We start from the raw sequence: 20,000 nt of genomic DNA, 5'->3' as shown, positions 1-20,000 counted from the left end.
GCGGTGATTTCATTGGTTAAAAGGCAATGTACTACACCCCTTTGAGCAATACATTTGACCTCCCTCTGTGACGAAACAACTGCAACAATAACAAATAAATTAAACACAGCCGAAGGAGAAGATTTCCGATAGCGAGAGACTTGAAACAGCCTCTCGTCCTACGGAATTCGACGAAAATCGGAATTTATAACCTGCAGTGGAGCAACCAAATGATGGGTTCTATGTTGGGACTTCAGTGTGACTCATTTTATTTCGTTTGCTGATTCAAAGCCCAACTTCCACGAGAGGGCAAATGACGAAATGCGGTGCAGCTAAAATGTGAAAATGCTGGATTCAGCCTTCTGGAATGTTATGAATGACATATTTACTCTAATCTTGCCTGTTGACCGCATGACGAAATCGCCAGTACAGAACTTCCAGCAGTGGTATGTTAATCTGGAACCTTTGCAGCTGGATACCGGTATTAAGACTTAATTACAAGAATAGTTTTTCACATGTTTTCTGTGTTGCTACACTAGTGTTTCACCCGCCTTTGCCTCACTGGCTGCTTTCACTTGAAACCAGTTTATCTGATGTCACGCTACATGCTAAAAGAATAGACATAACGCCCTCGTTATTTCCATTCCAACAACCTGTTCCAAAACATACTATTCCTAATTAGCTGCGTCACCTGTTGAACGGAAAGGACAAAACATAGACCCCCTTTTGGACGGGGTCCATGGACCTGGTCTATGGACCCCTATTTATTATTATTATTATTATTATTATTATTATTATTATTATAATTATTATTTTTGTTTTTGCTAAAAAGTGTCCCAAAGCATGTTAATGAACTTTTTAACCTCAGAGAGGACGATTTCGTGACAAAGGGGAAGAGTTCACTTTGTGACAATGTTTAGATTGGGTATCAGTTACAAATTGTTTCATTTTGTCATTACTAACAATGATTACATTACCCAAAGAGAACAATAACAATGTCTGTTCATTCATCACTGGTATTTTATTGTTATAAAATATGTTAATGCTTATATATATTGTTCATGTTGGGGCTGGCTAATTTTGGAGTCCATTGTTGGTTACATCAGATGAACTTTATTAGGGCTTACACTAATTTGTAAAACGAGACAAAAGGAACAGAAATACAGAAAGAATCCGAAACATTCTTTAAGCTAAGCTTAGGCCTAAACAAAAGTTTTTAGGCCTAATGTTAGCGTTGGTAAATGGTTAGGGTTGTACCTACCCGGAAATTTTTGATCCATTTCGCAAAATAGTAATCTGACCAAAATTACTATTTTGCGAAGCGGATCGAAACTTTCGAGGCAGGTACAGCCCTAGTAAGTGTAAGCCCTTCTTAGAATAATATATAAAAAAGTTCTGTCCGGTTCTGGTAAAAAGCTAATCAATTTTATGTCCATGAAATTAAGATAGATAAATTTATATTTAAAAAAGATTAATTTGTTAATTATAATATTACCAGTATAATAAATTGAAGAAATGTATGATGTAGTAAGCTATTTTACAAGGATAATTTCATTTCATTCTAGTGTCTTGATCAGATTGATTGAAATCAAACTTTATTGTAATGATGTGGGTTGGTGTCTTTGATCCCATTCACGGGTTAAGTAGAATCCAAATGGCCCCTTCCATTCTAGCCTGTGCACCGCTGCCTACTCTCCGAAAAAAAAATCTGAGAGAAGCGTCTGTGATTTACCGTTGTTAATCGTGTTCAATACCGCGTGATTTTTCCTGGAATGTATGGAAAATGTTTGATTGGGTATTACCCCTCTATCATTACATCATTGAAACAACGAGTTTTAATTGGCTTTCATTTTGTTTCTCCCCATCAACACCGTGAGGGATTTCACGATGAGTTCGTGTGTACTTTGTGCATGGTAAAAAATACAAATAAAAATTTTTTTGACAGTCAAAGAGATTTTTCTTTTAAAAGTACGAGGGGAATTGTTATCTATGGAGTGTAAAGTGGAAATCGATTCTACATACATTTGTAGGAATTGAAAGCGCTCCTGATGAATCTTCACGAGGTGAATATTGCACGATTCAAAAGATTGCTCAGTTGAAAACGTCCCAGGCTATCCCCTTACCAGCCAATGTAATCTCAATGCCTTGTTCGGACCAGCCTAGCTATTCTCAAGAACAATCTATAAAGCGTGTTGCCCTGGAAGACTTGAGATGTGTACATATCGAGGAAAATATAAACAGCTCATTGGCAACGATCGGGGTTGCTCTGAAGATCAGAGCCGTACCCGGTTGGAAGACTTGCAACGGCATCCTTTCCTTTAAAGAGTACTTCTGTGCTATAAAGCCAAGGAATCTTAAAACTATCAGACGCTCTTCAATGCACTTTTGGAATCTGCCTCATTTACCACCGTTTTGAAAATTTAGCTCCAAAGAAATATGATTTGGTCACCGTAGATCACTCATTAATTTTTGCAAAATTATTCCGGAACAAGATTACTAACGGTAAATTCGGAGAGTGACGGTCTGTACACCGCCTACTTCCATTCTTCCCTGGAGCGCATAACATTTTATTTAAAGTTCAAGTAATTTTTTATTAGTGTGGAAGAAAAGTGAAGCAAATTAGCTGAAATCGTCTTTACTAAGGTTAAAAAGCTCATTAACATGCTTTCGGAAACTTTTCAGCAAAAACGCAAACCAAACAAATTACCTAAGAAAAAATAGGGATCAGGTCCATGGACCCGGTCTAAAAAGGGGGTCCTTTCCCCCTCATGAATTTATTTGCAATTGTTTACCGGTACAATGAACCTTTTAGCTTGTACGTTTTGTTTTTCCATTTCAGGCCACGTGATGTTACCCTAGGGAACAGTTTCTTTCAAATGTCGTCTTATACACGTGCATATATATATGCATAACTTATGAAAAAACAAAAGGAACATTCCCTTGGGAACATCACGTGGTCTGAAATGGGAAAACAAAACGTACAAGCTAAAGAGGTCCATTGTTGCACGATATTCACCGGAACATTATCTGCGTTTGTAAATGAGCAACTGGCTGCAGAAACATTTACTTGTTTTGTTCCGTACTTGCCAAATTAAAAAACTACCTCTTCCAAAATGTATCACCCTACGTCTGCGCCATATGGTATTTCGAGTAAACGCTTAAGGAAGCGTCTTGTTGTTATCTTATGTTACATTCAAATATAATGATAATAGTGGGCTGTTTACGTAAGCATGCCTCTAAATAAGCTTAATATATAAATAGAAATAAATACAAAAATCAAACGCAAAAAGTACACTATTTACAAAGCTACATTATACTTAATGCCCAAACAGTACCGACAGCCCATGAATACAGGCATTTGTATGTTTGCTGATTTCTCTTCTTCTTTTAGGCCCTTGTGCAAGTCTGAATAAGGTTTAAAAGCCAGAGTTTGCGTCATTAGCATGCTGTTGCATAAAGAACTGATCTTAGGAACGTAGGACACATTCCGCTCGGGGAAATTCCCCTCTCTATAACTAAAAATTTTGAGGCTCAAAGTTCCTAATGCAATGTTTCTTTTAAATGGGTGTCTACAACAACAAAAACCGACAAGACCAATTCCAAGCAAAACCAAGCCTATCTGCTCATTTATTGCATGTTAAGATGACATTAAAGGTGGCACTTGGGCAAACAATGTTCATTTGATCAGTAGGAAAAAGCTTTAAGGAAAAATAGGAAAACTGTTCGCTCTTTAAGTCATTTTGATTTTAGTTGGAACTGGCGGCTTTAATTCAGTTTATTTCCATGATCTAAATATTTTCAAAATAAAATAATCTCCTCTTTTGCTTAGTTGCTGTAAAGAGAGAGAAGTTAATTCCATTTAATGAACAATGTAAGCTTTCCACTATTCGTGTGCTGTCTATGTGTTGATACATATTATTTTTAAAACTAGTGGCATTCTTATTCTAAGGTTGTTGCGAAGTGGCTCTGTTATTGTTAACGAATGTGGACATGCAAAGAGGGCTTCTGACCGCAACATTTTATTTCAATTTAAAAACCAGAATGTCAACAACCTCTTGGCATGGAATTTGGTGCAATCAAAGACGCGCAAATACAAGCGTCTTCTGAGTGGGATCTAAATCACGCCGCCATCCAGGGAAGACTTAACTTTCAAAAGTCAGGATTAATGCAAGGTGGCTGGTCTGCAAAGAAAAACGATAACAATCAATGGTTGCAGATTGATCTGCGAACATTGGACTTTAAAGTGGGAGCTGTAGCTTCACAAGGAAGAAATCAAGACAACCAGTGGGTTACAAAGTACAAACTGCAATACAGTAACGGTGGAGTTAACTTCCGATACTACAAGGAACAAGGACAGACCGTTGACAAGGTAACATGTGACGATAGGCAATTCGTCATGACCTGCTTTGAAGAAATCCACAGTTGCGGTTTTCTTTAATCAAGCTCTATAGTTCGTCTACAAGACAGGCGGACAAGTTTGACAGTAGAAACAATCTATCTTTGCCCTTTTCTATCAATTTCAGAACTTGTTCTTTGAATAAAAAAAATTATTAAGGTCCCTGGCGTTCTTACCGTGCCGGGTGGATGTTTCCGTTGCTCATTTAAACTTTTGTACTAAAGACATTTTCCTTCAAGTTTCAAATCTCCCAGTCAAACGTTTACTTATTATTGATTGCGTGTCGTGTGTACATTATCATCACGCGGTGGACTTTCTTGCTTGTATCCCTCATTGGTTGTGCTGTGGATCATGAACTCCTTAGCCAATAAACAAAAAATGTCGCTCTTCGCATCACCAATTGTCTTCTTTTTTCCCTTTAGGAATTTACTGCAAACAGCGATCAAGATTCAATCATCTACCACAAATTAAACCCACCAATCCAAGCGCGTTACATCCGATTCCGACCGGTCACTTGGCACAGCCACATATCAATGAGAGTGGAAGTCTATGGCTGCAAACAAGGTAATCATGATATAATGTTTTTTCACTTTTTCCATCCAGTCTACAATAAACCAAATTAAAACATAAATTAATCCGAACTTAAGTGGAATTACGTGACAGTATCCCTCAAAAATTGTTTAAGGGTCACTTTGAAAAAAGAAAAAAGGCAGTTATCTAGAAAGCTGAACATTTTGTTGTTAGAAAAGGTAATGGTGAATGTTTATTTGCGAAGATTAGCTAAAGATGAGCATTGTCCCACCACTTGACATCCATGGTGTCGTCGTTTAAAATACAGTTTTAAGTCGCTGTGATTCCCCGTTACGCTTTCCCGTATACCCTGAACCTGATTTTTGATCATCTTTTTAAATGACCTTAGTGCAGGCGAAGTTAATAGCAAAACCTCCAAAGTAAAAGTTTAAATAAAGTAGATTACGAACAAGGTTGAGGTGGCGAAACGTTTTTAAATACTACTATATCGCTTCTCTTTTATTTACGAAATGAAATAAGCTATAAGGCCAGCTATCTAAGCAGTAACCCTAGTTAAAAAGTCTTAACTTTTAAGATGAGAAAAAGCACGTGGGTAGCAACCTCGTGCAACTTCGGTTAAGGTTAAGGCGCTTGGATTTCAGGCGTAGTCTGCCTAGAGGTAAGAGGTAAGTGAGTTACACAGACACTCAGCTGCAATTGCCAGAGTGCCCTAGCTGTGCAAATTGGTGTGATGACATCAATGAGTGCCTCTTCAGAGTGACATCTAAATCCCGTAGCCTACAGGGTAGACAATTTTGTTTGAATCGACTACCAAAGCAGATTCCTGATTGGCAAGGAGTTAAATTATGTAAGGTGGCAATCAGTGGTTCCAGATTTTATTGCCAGTATATTCGAGGCTAAGAGTGACACGCGTTGCGTCCCAAGGTAGACATGATCACCCGCGGTGGGTAACAATGTACAAGCTGCAGTACATTGCCGATGACAACACATTCTTCTCCTAATGTGTCTTTATTGTTCAAAAGATAAAATTATATATTTTATGTTACAGTCAAATATAATAATAATAATAGTGGGCTATTTACATAAGCATGTCTCTAAATAAGATTGATATATAAATAGAAATAAATGCAAAAAGTACACTATTTACAAAGCTACATTATACTTAATGTCCAAACAGTACCAACAGCCCATGAATACAGTCATTTGTATGTTTGCTGATTTCTCTTCTTCTTTTAGGCCCTTGTGCAAGTCTGAATAAGGTTTAAAAGCCAGAGTTTGCGTCATTAGCATGCTGTTGCATAAAGAACTGATCTTAGGAACGTAGGACACATTCCGCTCGGGGAAATTCCCCTCTCTATAACTAAAAATTTTGAGGCTCAAAGTTCCTAATGCAATGTTTCTTTTAAATGGGTGTCTACAACAACAAAAACCGACAAGACCAATTCCAAGCAAAACCAAGCCTATCTGCTCATTTATTGCATGTTAAGATGACATTAAAGGTGGCACTTGGGCAAACAATGTTCATTTGATCAGTAGGAAAAAGCTTTAAGGAAAAATAGGAAAACTGTTCGCTCTTTAAGTCATTTTGATTTTAGTTGGAACTGGCGGCTTTAATTCAGTTTATTTCCATGATCTAAATATTTTCAAAATAAAATAATCTCCTCTGTTGCTTAGTTGCTGTAAAGAGAGAGAAGTTAATTCCATTTAATGAACAATGTAAGCTTTCCACTATTCGTGTGCTGTCTATGTGTTGATACATATTATTTTTAAAACTAGTGGCATTCTTATTCTAAGGTTGTTGCGAAGTGGCTCTGTTATTGTTAACGAATGTGGACATGCAAAGAGGGCTTCTGACCGCAACATTTTATTTCAATTTAAAAACCAGAATGTCAACAACCTCTTGGCATGGAATTTGGTGCAATCAAAGACGCGCAAATACAAGCGTCTTCTGAGTGGGATCTAAAGCACGCCGCCATCCAGGGAAGACTTAACTTCCAAAAGTCAGCAATAAAGCGAGGTGCCTGGTCTGCAAAGAAAAACGATAAGAATCAATGGTTGCAGATTGATCTGCGAACTTTTTACTATGAAGTGAGAGCTGTAGCTTCACAAGGAAGAAATCAAGACAACCAGTGGGTTACAAAGTACAAACTGCAATACAGTAACGATGGAGTTAACTTCCGATACTACAAGGAACAAGGACAGACCGTTGACAAGGTAACATGTGACGATAGGCAATTCGTCATGACCTGCTTTGAAGACATCCACAGTTGCGGTTTTCTTTAATCAAGCTCTATAGTTCGTCTACAAGACAGGCGGACAAGTTTGACGGTGCAAACAATCTATCTTTGCCCTTTTCTATCAATTTCAGAACTTGTTGTCTAAATAATAAGAATTATTAAGGTCCCTGGCGTTCTTACCGTGCCAGGTGGATGAATCCGTTGCCCATTTAAACATTTCTACTAAAGACATTTTCCTTCATGTTTCAAATCTCCCAGTGAAACGTGTACTTATTATTGATTGGATGTCGTGTGTACATTATCATCACGCGATGGACTTTCTTGCTTGTATCCCTTATTGGTTGTGCTGTGGATCATGAACTCTTTAGCCAATAAACAAAAATTGTCGGTCCTCGCATCACCAATTGTCTTCTTTTCTTCCTGTAGGAATTTACTGCAAACAGCGATCAAGATTCAATCATCTACCACAAATTAAACCCACCAATCCAAGCGCGTTACATCCGATTCCGACCGGTCACTTGGCACAGCCACATATCAATGAGAGTGGAAGTCTATGGCTGCAAACAAGGTAATCATGATATAATGTTTTTTCACTTTTTCCATCCAGTCTACAATAAACCAAATTAAAACATAAATTAATCCGAACTTAAGTGGAATTACGTGACAGTATCCCTCAAAAATTGTTTAAGGGTCACTTTGAAAAAAGAAAAAAGGCAGTTATCTAGAAAGCTGAACATTTTGGTGTTAGAAAAGGTAATGGTCAATGTTTATTTGCGAAGATTAGCTAAAGATGAGCATTGTCCCACCACTTGACATCCATGGTGTCGTCGATTAAAATACAGTTTTTAGCCGCTGTGATTCCCCTTTATGCTTTCCCGTATACCCTGAACCTGATTTTTGATCATCTTTTTAAATGGCCTTAGTGCAGGCGAAGTTAACGGCAAAACCTCCAAAGTAAAAGTTTAAATAAAGTAGATTACGAACAAGGTTGAGACGGCGAAACGTTTTTAAATACTACTATATCGCTTCTCTTTTATTTACGAAATGAAGTAAGCTATAAGGCCAGCTATCTAAGCAGTAACGTTAGTTAAAAAGTCTTAATTTTATAGATGAGAACAAGCACGTTGGTAGCAACCTCGTGCGACTTCGGTTAAGGCTAAGACGGTTGGATTTCAGGCGTAGTCTGCCTGTGGCATCCCACGTAAAGGTAAAGGAGTTACACAGACACTCAGCTGCAATTGCCAGAGTGCCCTAGCTGTGCAAATTAGTGTGATGACATCAATGAGTGCCTTTTCAGAGTGACATCTAAATCCCGTAGCCTACAGGGTTCACAATTTTGTTTGAATCGACTACCAAAGCAGATTCCTAATTGGCAAGGAGTTAAATTATGTAAGGTGGCAATCAGTGGTTCCAGATTTTATTGCCAGTATATTCGAGGCTAAGAGTGACACGCGTTGCGTCCCAAGGTAGACATGATCACCCGCGGTGGGTAACAATGTACAAGCTGCAGTACATTGCCGATGACAACACATTCTTCTACTAATGAGTCTTTATTGTTCAAAAGATAAAATTATATATTTTATGTTACAGTCAAATATAATAATAATAATAGTGGGCTATTTACATAAGCATGTCTCTAAATAAGATTGATATATAAATAGAAATAAATGCAAAAAGTACACTATTTACAAAGCTACATTATACTTAATGTCCAAACAGTACCGACAGCCCATGAATACAGTCATTTGTATGTTTGCTGATTTCTCTTCTTCTTTTAGGCCCTTGTGCAAGTCTGAATAAGGTTTAAAAGCCAGAGTTTGCGTCATTAGCATGCTGTTGCATAAAGAACTGATCTTAGGAACGTAGGACACATTCCGCTCGGGAAATTCCCCTCTCTATAACTAAAAATTTTGAGGCTCAAAGTTCCTAATGCAATGTTTCTTTTAAATGGGTGTCTACAACAACAAAAACCGACAAGACCAATTCCAAGCAAAACCAAGCCTATCTGCTCATTTATTGCCTGTTAAGATGACATTAAAGGTGGCACTTGGGCAAACAATGTTCATTTGATCAGTAGGAAAAAGCTTTAAGGAAAAATAGGAAAACTGTTCGCTCTTTAAGTCATTTTGATTTTAGTTGGAACTGGCGGGCTTTAATTCAGTTTATTTCCATGATCTAAATATTTTCAAAATAAAATAATCTCCTCTTTTGCTTAGTTGCTGTAAAGAGAGAGAAGTTAAGTCCATTTAATGAACAATGTAAGCTTTCCACTATTCATGTGCTGTCTATGTGTTGATACATATTATTTTTAAAACTAGTGGCATTGTTATTCTAAGGTTGTTGCGAAGTGGCTCTGTTATTGTTAACGAATTTGGACATGCAAAGAGGGCTTCTGACCGCAACATTTTATTTCACTTTAAAAACCAGAATGTCAACAACCTCTTGGCATGGAATTTGGTGCAATCACAGACGCGCAAATACAAGCGTCTTCTGAGTGGGATCTAAATCACGCCGCCATCCAGGGAAGACTTAACTTCCAAAAGTCAGTAATAAAGCGAGGTGCCTGGTCTGCAAAGAAAAACGATAAGAATCAATGGTTGCAGATTGATCTGCGAACTTTTTACTATGAAGTGAGAGCTGTAGCTTCACAAGGAAGAAATCAAGACAACCAGTGGGTTACAAAGTACAAACTGCAATACAGTAACGATGGAGTTAACTTCCGATACTACAAGGAACAAGGACAGACCGTTGACAAGGTAACAAGTGACGATAGGCAATTCGTCATGACCTGCTTTGAAGAAATCCACAGTTGCGGTTTTCTTTAATCAAGCTCTAGTTCGTCTACAAGACAGGCGGACAAGTTTGACAGTGGAAACAATCTATCTTTGCCCTTTTCTATCAATTTCAGAACTAGTTCTTTGAATAAAAAAAATTATTAAGGTCCCTGGCGTTCTTACCGTGCCGGGTGGATGTTTCCGTTGCCCATTTAAACATTTCTACTAAAGACATTTTCCTTCATGTCTCAAATCTCCCAGTCAAACGTTTACTTATTTTTGATTGGATGTCGTGTGTACATTATCATCACGCGGTGGACTTTCTTGCTTGTATCCCTTATTGGTTGTGCTGTGGATCATGAACTCTTTCGCCAATAAACAAAAATTGTCGGTCTTCGCATCACCAATTGTCTTCTTTTTTCCCTTTAGGAATTTACTGCAAACAGCGATCAAGATTCAATCATCTACCACAAATTAAACCCACCAATCCAAGCGCGTTACATCCGATTCCGACCGGTCACTTGGCACAGCCACATATCAATGAGAGTGGAAGTCTATGGCTGCAAACAAGGTAATCATGATATTTTTCACTTTTTCCATCCAGTCCACAATAAACCAAATTAAAAGATGAATTAATCCGAACTTAAGTGGAATTACATGTATCCCTCAAAAATTGTTTAAGGGTCACTTTTAAAAAAGAAAAAAGGCAGTTATCTAGAAAGCTGAACATTTTGGTGTTAGAAAAGGTAATGGTGAATGTTTATTTGCGAAGATTAGCTAAAGACGAGCATTGTCCCACCACTTGACATCCATGGTGTCGTCGTTTAAAATACAGTTTTTAGCCGCTGTGATTCCCCGTTATGCTTTCCCGTATACCCTGAACCTGATTTTTGATCATCTTTTTAAATGACCTTAGTACAGGCGAAGTTAATGGAAAAACTTCCAAAGTAAAAGTTTAAATAAAGTAGATTACGAACAAGGTTGAGGTGGCGAAACGTTTTTAAATACTATTGTTTTCAACGAGTTATTGTTCAAACGCAACAAGGTTTACAATTTCCACGCGACACAACGAATTCAACATAAACACACGAGCACATGGAAAAATTTATGCGGGTTGTCCCGAGCCCCTGCATCACTGGGACCCAGGGTCCTCATGTCCGACAAAAATAGAAACTTTCAGGTCCGAACATCCTCCCGCCCGATGCGGGGAGTGCATCAATACGCCTATAAACAATTTCTAAGTTCCACTACGAAATGTTCAACAATGTTTCCACACAGTTTAGTTAAGTTCAACAGCTAAATCAGCATCACAATCTTCAAGGAGGTGAAGTCGCTGAACTGGACGACGGGTAAAACTTCCAGATGTGGTACGCAGGGTAACCGACCGGACAAGACCATCATGACCTGGGTGGACGGCCTCCACACGTGCACGTGACCACTGACCACGAGCTACGTGATCTTCACTCACAAGGACCAAATCACCTTTACAGATTTCACGGCCAACTTGGTACCATTTCTTGAGGGGTATCAGAGACTTCAGATACTCAGCATGCCAACGCCTCCAAAAGCCATTTACAAGTCTCTGGTGGTACTGAAATCGTTTAGTGAGGGCTCTAGATGTGTGTTCTGAAACACAAGTGTCCTTAGTCGGAGATGCTTGGAGATTTCTCCCAATAAGAATCTGCGCATGGGTAATGACGCTGTAGTCATCAGGGTTGGCACCAAGGTAAGTAAGAGGGCGACTGTTAAGCTGTGCCTCAGTCTCAACCAAAATAGTAGTTAGCTGTTCGGCATCCAACATTGCCGTGGCAAAGATTTTCTTCAGAGGTGTCTTGACACTCTTTACAAGGCGCTCGTAAAACCCACCCCACCATGGGGCTCTTTCCACGATGAACTTCCACTGAATTTTCCTTTCTGACAATGTAACCTGAGTTTGGTCAGATTCTAGTATTCTCCAACACTGCTGTAGCTCTTTGTTAGCAACTTTAAATGTTCTTGCATTATCTGACCAAATAACACTACACATTCCTCTTCTTGCAATCAAGCGTCTCAAAGCAAGGAGGAATCGCTCCACGGTCATGTTGCACACCAACTCTAAGTGTACCGCACGGGTAACTGCACATGTGAATAAACAGATGTATGCTTTGTCACCACTGTCTTTCAAATACAAAGGACCGGCAAAATCCAGACCTACATTGGTGAAAGGCGGCGAAGGTTTGATCCTATCTTCAGGCAGGGGTGCCATTCGCTGCCAAAATGGCTTTGTTTGGTGATGGCGACATAGTAAGCAGTTCTTTAGTGTCTGACGGACAGTCGATCTTCCTTTGACCAACCAAAATCTTTGTCGCAGAACTGACAAAGTGTGCTCAACACCAGCGTGTATTTCACGGCAGTGAACATCATCAATCAATAACTTCACAACAGGATGGTTAGAAGGCAAGATAATGGGGTGTTTCTCTTCTTCTGGTAGCAGCGACTTATGAATTCTTCCTCCAACACGAAGAAAACCACTAGAAGGACACAGAAATGGGTTTAGATTTGCTAGGTTGCTGTTCTTCAAGACACCATGCTGTTTAACTGACCTAACGTATTCAGGAAAACTAGCTTCTTGTACATGGGTTATCAACCACTCTTCTGCACCTTGTATTTCTAGTCCAGTCAGAGAGCTGTCAATCCTTTCTTCTTCCTTCACCCTCAAGTTGCAAATAAATCTTCTGATCCACGCAACAGTTCTTAACAACCGACCATACTTGCTGAACCTTGTGAAGTCGATAACTGGTTCTTTGGGTTGCACAACTCAACTGACACTAGCTTTACCCTTTCTTTCCAGATCGACAATTTCACTGGAAGGTTTAGACCTTAAATCTTCAGGCCAGTCCTTTTCGGACTCTTGCAACCAAGAGGGCCCTTACCACCACAACTGACTCTCTTAACTGACTTCCAGGTAAGCCTCGGGTAGGTAGATCTGCTGGATTGTGCAGTCCCAGGCAATATCTCCAAACACTGGGATCCAACAACGACTGAATCTCGATAACATGATTAGTAACAAATGGTTTCCACCGAGTGGCTGAGCCTCTGATCCAGTGCAAGGTTGAGGAATTGTCTGTCCAACACACAATGCAGCTAATATGACAATCAATTGCATCTTTAACATAGGTACACAGTCTAGCAGTTATCACAGCAGCCATTAGCTCTAAGCGTGGAAGAGAAATCTTTCTCACAGGAGCCACTCGGGTCGTGGACATCTCAAGACTACTGCATGCCTTTCCCTCTTCAGGAACAACTCTTAGGTGCACTGCAGTAGCATAAGCAACTTCTGATGCGTCACCAAACGCGTGTAGCTCCATCTTAAGGTTCTGACTTAAGGGCAAATCAGTATAACATCTTGGGATGTGAAGGTGTTCAAGCTCTGAAAGCTCTTCGACCCACTGATTCCAGCTCACTGCAGTTCCCACCGGTATTTCATCATCCCAACCAACACCTTGGGTCCACAGACCTTGCAGCAACAATTTGGACCTCACTGTAAAGGGCGTGATGAGACCGATTGGATCAAACATCTTTGCTGCTAAAGAGGCTCTTTCTCTCTTTGTGTACAGCTTCTCTGATCCCGACTTAACAGAGTTCACATCCATTGTGAAGACAAGGCTGTCTGCTCTAGTATTCCACTTCAAACCCAAGGCTTTCGTGACTGAACGGGCTTCTCTTAGATCACTCTCTAGCTTGATCAGACCATGTGATGCTCTATCCTTCTCAGGTATGGTCTGCATAAGCTCAGACGAATTGCTAGACCATTTTGTCAAATTGAAACCTGCTTGCTGCATAAGCTCACTCGTACTTTGCTGCAATTTCAGTGCTTCACTTACTCCATCTCTCCCTGAAGCAAAGTCGTCAACGTAAGTGTTCCTCAAGATGTCATGTGATGCCTCAGGAAATGTTTCTTCACATCTTTTGACATGCTCTTGAATAGTACAGATGGCAAGAAACGGACTTGAAATAACTCCAAATGTGACCCTTGTCATTCTGTAAATCTTGGGTGTGGCTTCAGCGTCCAAATCTCTCCACAGGTACCGATGTGAATCCCTATCCTCTTCCTTTAAGCGGACCTGCAAAAACATCTTCTCTATATCACCCATGATACCGATATGACCTTTTCGAAAGCGCAGGAGGATCCCAACCAAATCAGGCTGCAACACAGGGCTGGCTTCTAAGCACCTATTAAGAGAGAGACCATTACTATCTCTCGCAGACGCATCAAACACAACCCTTGTCTTAGTTGTCTGCTTATCTTCTCTGATGACTGCATGATGTGGAAGATAGAACACAGGACGCCCATCTGTTGGTGCAATTTGATCACAAGGTACTTCTTCTGAAACTCCATCGTCGAATGTACTTAAGAATCGCCTCCCTGTAGGACCTGGCTTTGGCTAGCTCTTGAAGCAGCTTCTTTTCTAGATTGTACAGCCTATTTTCTGCTTGCTTGTAGTTATCTTTCAATACTACTTGATCTTCCTTCCATGGTAAGGAGACTTCATATCGACCATCTTTGTATGTTAATGTGTCCCTAAACTTCTTTAACACCATGGCTTCACTGGGGTTAGTAGAAGGTGGACTTTCAGTTGGTTTGATGCCAATAGACTCCAAGTTCCAGAATTTCTGAAGTGTTTCATTCAATTGTTCCTCAATGCCAATTTGAATGTTCATAGACAGAGTACATTCTTGGCCATGACCGCCTGTTGGTCCACAGAAGACCCAACCTAGTGACGTGCGAACTGCAACTGGTTCATTGGAACCTCCTCGTACAATGTCTCTTGTCACAAAGGAATAATAAAAATCCAATGAATACATCAATCTCCCGTTCACCTCGGGGGAATTCTTCAGGAAATGTTATGCCTTGAAGATGAAGCCATTTTGCTGGATGAATATCCACAGCCTCAGCTTGACGGCAAATAACTGGCGCAGTAAGTGCTTCAATACATTGCGGCTTTCCAGGCTTATCAACAGGTGCTACAGTAAAGCAATTCTCTTTCGCAGCGTCTCCTTGTCTGACTTTCCACCAAATCCAGACACAGCAATTCTAACACTCTTTCCATCTAGGCCAAGCTCTTGCACAATACTTTGTCTAACAAAAAAAGTCTGTGAACCGGGATCAAGAAAACATTGGACAACTTTCGAGCAACCATGGGATCCACACATAACAGCTGGCACAGTTTGAAGAATAACTTTGCCGCCACCACTAGACACCATTGAACTTGCTACTACATGTGAAGCTGCTGTAGAAGGAGGAGCTTGAGATAAGGATGCTCTCTCCGGGGACGTTGGTAACGAGGGTGGTGTCGCTGAAGACCCAGAACTGACCGAATCCATATGAAGGAGGCTATGGTGTTTACCCCGACAGTGCTTACACGGTGGTTTTTCACAACTTTGAGCCACGTGACCAGCTTCTAAGCAACGAAAACAAAGACCTTTGGACAATGCCATCCTGAATCTATCTTTCACTGCCAATGACAGAAAATTAACGCATGACCACACGTGGTGATTCTTCCGACAAACACAGCACTGTTTGACTTGCATAGAAGCACATAGTGCAGAAGTAGATGATCTTCGTGGTGAACTAGACTTGAAATTCACCAGGCTTACACACTTTCCAGTGTTTTCCTTTGCAGAGACCTTGAACTCCAGAGAGGGAGACTGGGAAGACTCTTTGGCTCGTACTACTTGTCCTAAGAAAGCAAACAATATTTTTACTTTCACACAGTCCTCTTTTGCTTTCCAATTACCAAGTTCAAGTTCCCACCTTTCAACAACCCTTTTTGGCAGCTTGTCCACAATTAGGGGTCCCAGAACCGGAGCTAAAGTTTCAGAATTGAATTTCTCGCCCATGGATTCAACAGACCGAACATGCCCAACCACTTGATCATAGAATTTACGCATAGACAATGCATCATCAGAGTTCAAACGCGGTAAATGAATCAGGGATCTTATATGTGCATCGAGGATCAATCTTGGATGACCAAACCTTTCTTTCAGGGCTTCCAAAACTGGCTGGTAATTCTCTTGTACCACTGCAAATCCCTTCACTGCTTCGGCAGCTGGACCCTTGAATGATCTCATCAAGTATTCTAATTTCTGTACCTCTGTTAAGGCTGAATTATCAACCACGGAGACCTTGATCGACTGGTAATAAGGTTGCCAACATAAAACGTTTCCATCAAAGGTAGGCAGATCAATCTTCGGTAGCTTAACTTGTACCTGAGGGCATGACTGCGGGGTTACGGTTGCACTACTATCCGTTTTCATCTCAGAGACAGATTTACATTCCAGATACTTCGTCATTTTAGACATGTATTCAATAACACGCAATTCATAGTCATTATAACTGCTACACTCTGTGTCGATTTCTTCCTCCTCTAACAGAGTACACATTGTGGCTTGCACATCTTGTAAATCGCTCCATTTACTAGCAGTATTATCTTTCAAAACCTGAATCATAGCATGATTATCCTGCACTGATAGCGCTTCTCCGACAGACTTCAAAGTGTCCGTTACGGACTTTCTCAAGAACTTTCGTTTCTTCTTAATAGCTTCCAACTCTTCAGACATTTCGACTAACCTTGAATGATCACAATGTTCTTATAGTCCACCAGAGTTTCCACAAATTCATCAAGGTAGTCGTGCAAGGTAACAGCGCCAATCGCTCCAAATGCGAAGACCAACTCTTCATCCAAATCTGTCAGAATCTATCCGATTCGAAGGACCATGTTTTCAACGATTTATTGTTCAAACGCAACAAGAATTACAATTTCCACGCGACACAACGAATTCAACATAAACACACGAGCACATGAAAAAATTTATGCGGGGTGTCCCGAGCCCCTGCATCACTGGGACCCAGGGTCCTCATGTCCGACAAAAATAGAAACTTTCAGTTCCGAACAACTATTGTATCGCTTCTCTTTTATTTACGAAATGAAGTAAGCTATAAGGCCACCTATCTAAGCAGTAACCCTAGTTAAAAAGTCTTAACTTTTAAGATGAGAACAAGCACGTGGGTAGCAACCTCGTGCAACTTCGGTTAAGGCTAAGGCGGTTGGATTTCAGGCGTAGTCTACCTGTGGCATCCCACGTAAAGGTAAATGAGTTATACAGACACTCAGCTGCAACTGCCAGAGTGCCCTAGCTGTGCAAATTAGTGTGATGACATCAATGAGTGCCTCTTCAGAGTGACATCTAAATCCCGTAGCCTACAGGGTAGACAATTTTGTTTGAATCGACTACCAAAGCAGATTCCTAATTGGCAAGGAGTTAAATTATGTAAGGTGGCAATCAGTGGTTCCAGATTTTATTGCCAGTATATTCGAGACTAACAGTGACACGCGTTGCGTCCCAAGGTAGACATGATCACCCGCGGTGGGTAACAATGTAAAAGCTGCAGTACATTGCCGATGACAACACATTCTTCTACTAATGTGTCTTTATTGTTCAAAAGATGAAATTACATATCCTGTGTTACATTCAAATATAATAATAATGATAACAATAATAATAATAATAGTGGGCTATTTACATAAGCATGTCTCTAAATGAGATTGATATATAAATAGAAATAAATGCAAAAAGTACACTATTTACAAAGTTACATTATACTTAATGTCCAAACAGTACCGACAGCCCATGAATACAGGCATTTGTATGTTTGCTGATTTCTCTTCTTGTTTTAGGCCCTTGTGCAAGTCTGAATAAGGTTTAAAAGCCAGAGTTTGCGTCATTAGCATGCTGTTGCATAAAGAACTGATCTTAGGAACGTAGGACACATTCCGCTCGGGGAAATTCCCCTCTCTATAACTAAAAATTTTGAGGCTCAAAGTTCCTAATGCAATGTTTCTTTTAAATGGGTGTCTACAACAACAAAAACCGACAAGACCAATTCCAAGCAAAACCAAGCCTATCTGCTCATTTATTGCATGTTAAGATGACATTAAAGGTGGCACTTGGGCAAACAATGTTCATTTGATCAGTAGGAAAAAGCTTTAAGGAAAAATAGGAAAACTGTTCGCTCTTTAAGTCATTTTGATTTTAGTTGGAACTGGCGGCTTTAATTCAGTTTATTTCCATGATCTAAATATTTTCAAAATAAAATAATCTCCTCTGTTGCTTAGTTGCTGTAAAGAGAGAGAAGTTAATTCCATTTAATGAACAATGTAAGCTTTCCACTATTCGTGTGCTGTCTATGTGTTGATACATATTATTTTTAAAACTAGTGGCATTCTTATTCTAAGGTTGTTGCGAAGTGGCTCTGTTATTGTTAACGAATGTGGACATGCAAAGAGGGCTTCTGACCGCAACATTTTATTTCAATTTAAAAACCAGAATGTCAACAACCTCTTGGCATGGAATTTGGTGCAATCAAAGACGCGCAAATACAAGCGTCTTCTGAGTGGGATCTAAAGCACGCCGCCATCCAGGGAAGACTTAACTTCCAAAAGTCAGCAATAAAGCGAGGTGCCTGGTCTGCAAAGAAAAACGATAAGAATCAATGGTTGCAGATTGATCTGCGAACTTTTTACTATGAAGTGAGAGCTGTAGCTTCACAAGGAAGAAATCAAGACAACCAGTGGGTTACAAAGTACAAACTGCAATACAGTAACGATGGAGTTAACTTCCGATACTACAAGGAACAAGGACAGACCGTTGACAAGGTAACATGTGACGATAGGCAATTCGTCATGACCTGCTTTGAAGACATCCACAGTTGCGGTTTTCTTTAATCAAGCTCTATAGTTCGTCTACAAGACAGGCGGACAAGTTTGACAGTGCAAACAATCTATCTTTGCCCTTTTCTATCAATTTCAGAACTTGTTGTCTGAATAATAAGAATTATTAAGGTCCCTGGCGTTCTTACCGTGCCAGGTGGATGAATCCGTTGCCCATTTAAACATTTCTACTAAAGACATTTTCCTTCATGTTTCAAATCTCCCAGTGAAACGTGTACTTATTATTGATTGGATGTCGTGTGTACATTATCATCACGCGGTGGACTTTCTTGCTTGTATCCCTTATTGGTTGTGCTGTGGATCATGAACTCTTTAGCCAATAAACAAAAATTGTCGGTCTTCGGATCACCAATTGTCTTCTTTTTTCCCTTTAGGAATTTACTGCAAACAGCGATCAAGATTCAATCATCTACCACAAATTAAACCCACCAATCCAAGCGCGTTACATCCGATTCCGACCGGTCACTTGGCACAGCCACATATCAATGAGAGTGGAAGTCTATGGCTGCAAACAAGGTAATCATGATATAATGTTTTTTCACTTTTTCCATCCAGTCTACAATAAACCAAATTAAAAGATGAATTAATCCGAAATTAAGTGGAATTACGTGTATCCCTCAAAAATTGTTTAAGGGTCACATCGAAAAAAGAAAAAAGGCAGTTATCTAGAAAACTGAACACTTTGGTGTTAGAAAAGGTAATGGTGAATGTTTATTTGCGAAGATTAGCTAAAGATGAGCGTTGTCCCACCACTTGACATCCATGGTGTCGTCATTTAAAATACTGTTTTTAGCCGCTGTGATTCCCCGTTATGCTTTCCCGTATACCCTGAACCTGATTTTTGATCATCTTTTTAAATGGCCTTAGTGCAGGCGAAGTTAATAGCAAAACCTCCAAAGTAAAAGTTTAAATAAAGTAGATTACGAACAAGGTTGAGGTGGCGAAACGTTTTTAAATACTACTATATCGCTTCTCTTTTATTTACGAAATGAAATAAGCTATAAGGCCAGCTATCTAAGCAGTAACCCTAGTTAAAAAGTCTTAACTTTTAAGATGAGAAAAAGCACGTGGGTAGCAACCTCGTGCAACTTCGGTTAAGGCTAAGGCGGTTGGATTTCAGGCGTAGTCTGCCTAGAGGTAAGAGGTAAGTGAGTTACACAGACACTCAGCTGCAATTGCCAGAGTGCCCTAGCTGTGCAAATTAGTGTGATGACATCAATGAGTGCCTCTTCAGAGTGACATTTAAATCCCGTAGCCTACAGGGTAGACAATTTTGTTTGAATCGACTACCAAAGCAGATTCGTGATTGGCA

At 39.9% G+C, this 20,000-nt stretch overlaps 1 protein-coding gene across 5 annotated transcripts in view; it reads left to right on the top strand.

Moving 5' to 3' along the window:
- LOC137973206 (uncharacterized) overlaps positions 1 to 20,000 on the top strand; it is a 61,886-nt gene that overhangs the window by 30,992 nt on the left and 10,894 nt on the right. For all 5 annotated transcript variants that reach the window (XM_068819977.1, XM_068819979.1, XM_068819980.1 and 2 more), the window contains 8 exons: positions 4,020 to 4,348; positions 4,798 to 4,939; positions 6,792 to 7,120; positions 7,570 to 7,711; positions 9,571 to 9,899; positions 10,347 to 10,488; positions 18,285 to 18,613; positions 19,063 to 19,204. In XM_068819977.1, the coding sequence (XP_068676078.1) occupies positions 4,020 to 4,348; positions 4,798 to 4,939; positions 6,792 to 7,120; positions 7,570 to 7,711; positions 9,571 to 9,899; positions 10,347 to 10,488; positions 18,285 to 18,613; positions 19,063 to 19,204 (1,884 nt within the window). The remainder of the gene's footprint in view (positions 1 to 4,019; positions 4,349 to 4,797; positions 4,940 to 6,791; positions 7,121 to 7,569; positions 7,712 to 9,570; positions 9,900 to 10,346; positions 10,489 to 18,284; positions 18,614 to 19,062; positions 19,205 to 20,000) is intronic.

Source organism: Montipora foliosa, chromosome 10 (assembly GCF_036669935.1).
Source record: "Montipora foliosa isolate CH-2021 chromosome 10, ASM3666993v2, whole genome shotgun sequence".
Lineage (NCBI taxonomy): Eukaryota > Metazoa > Cnidaria > Anthozoa > Scleractinia > Acroporidae > Montipora > Montipora foliosa.
The sequence above is the reverse complement of the archived record's forward strand: the minus strand, read 5'-3'. Positions and strand labels throughout refer to the sequence as shown.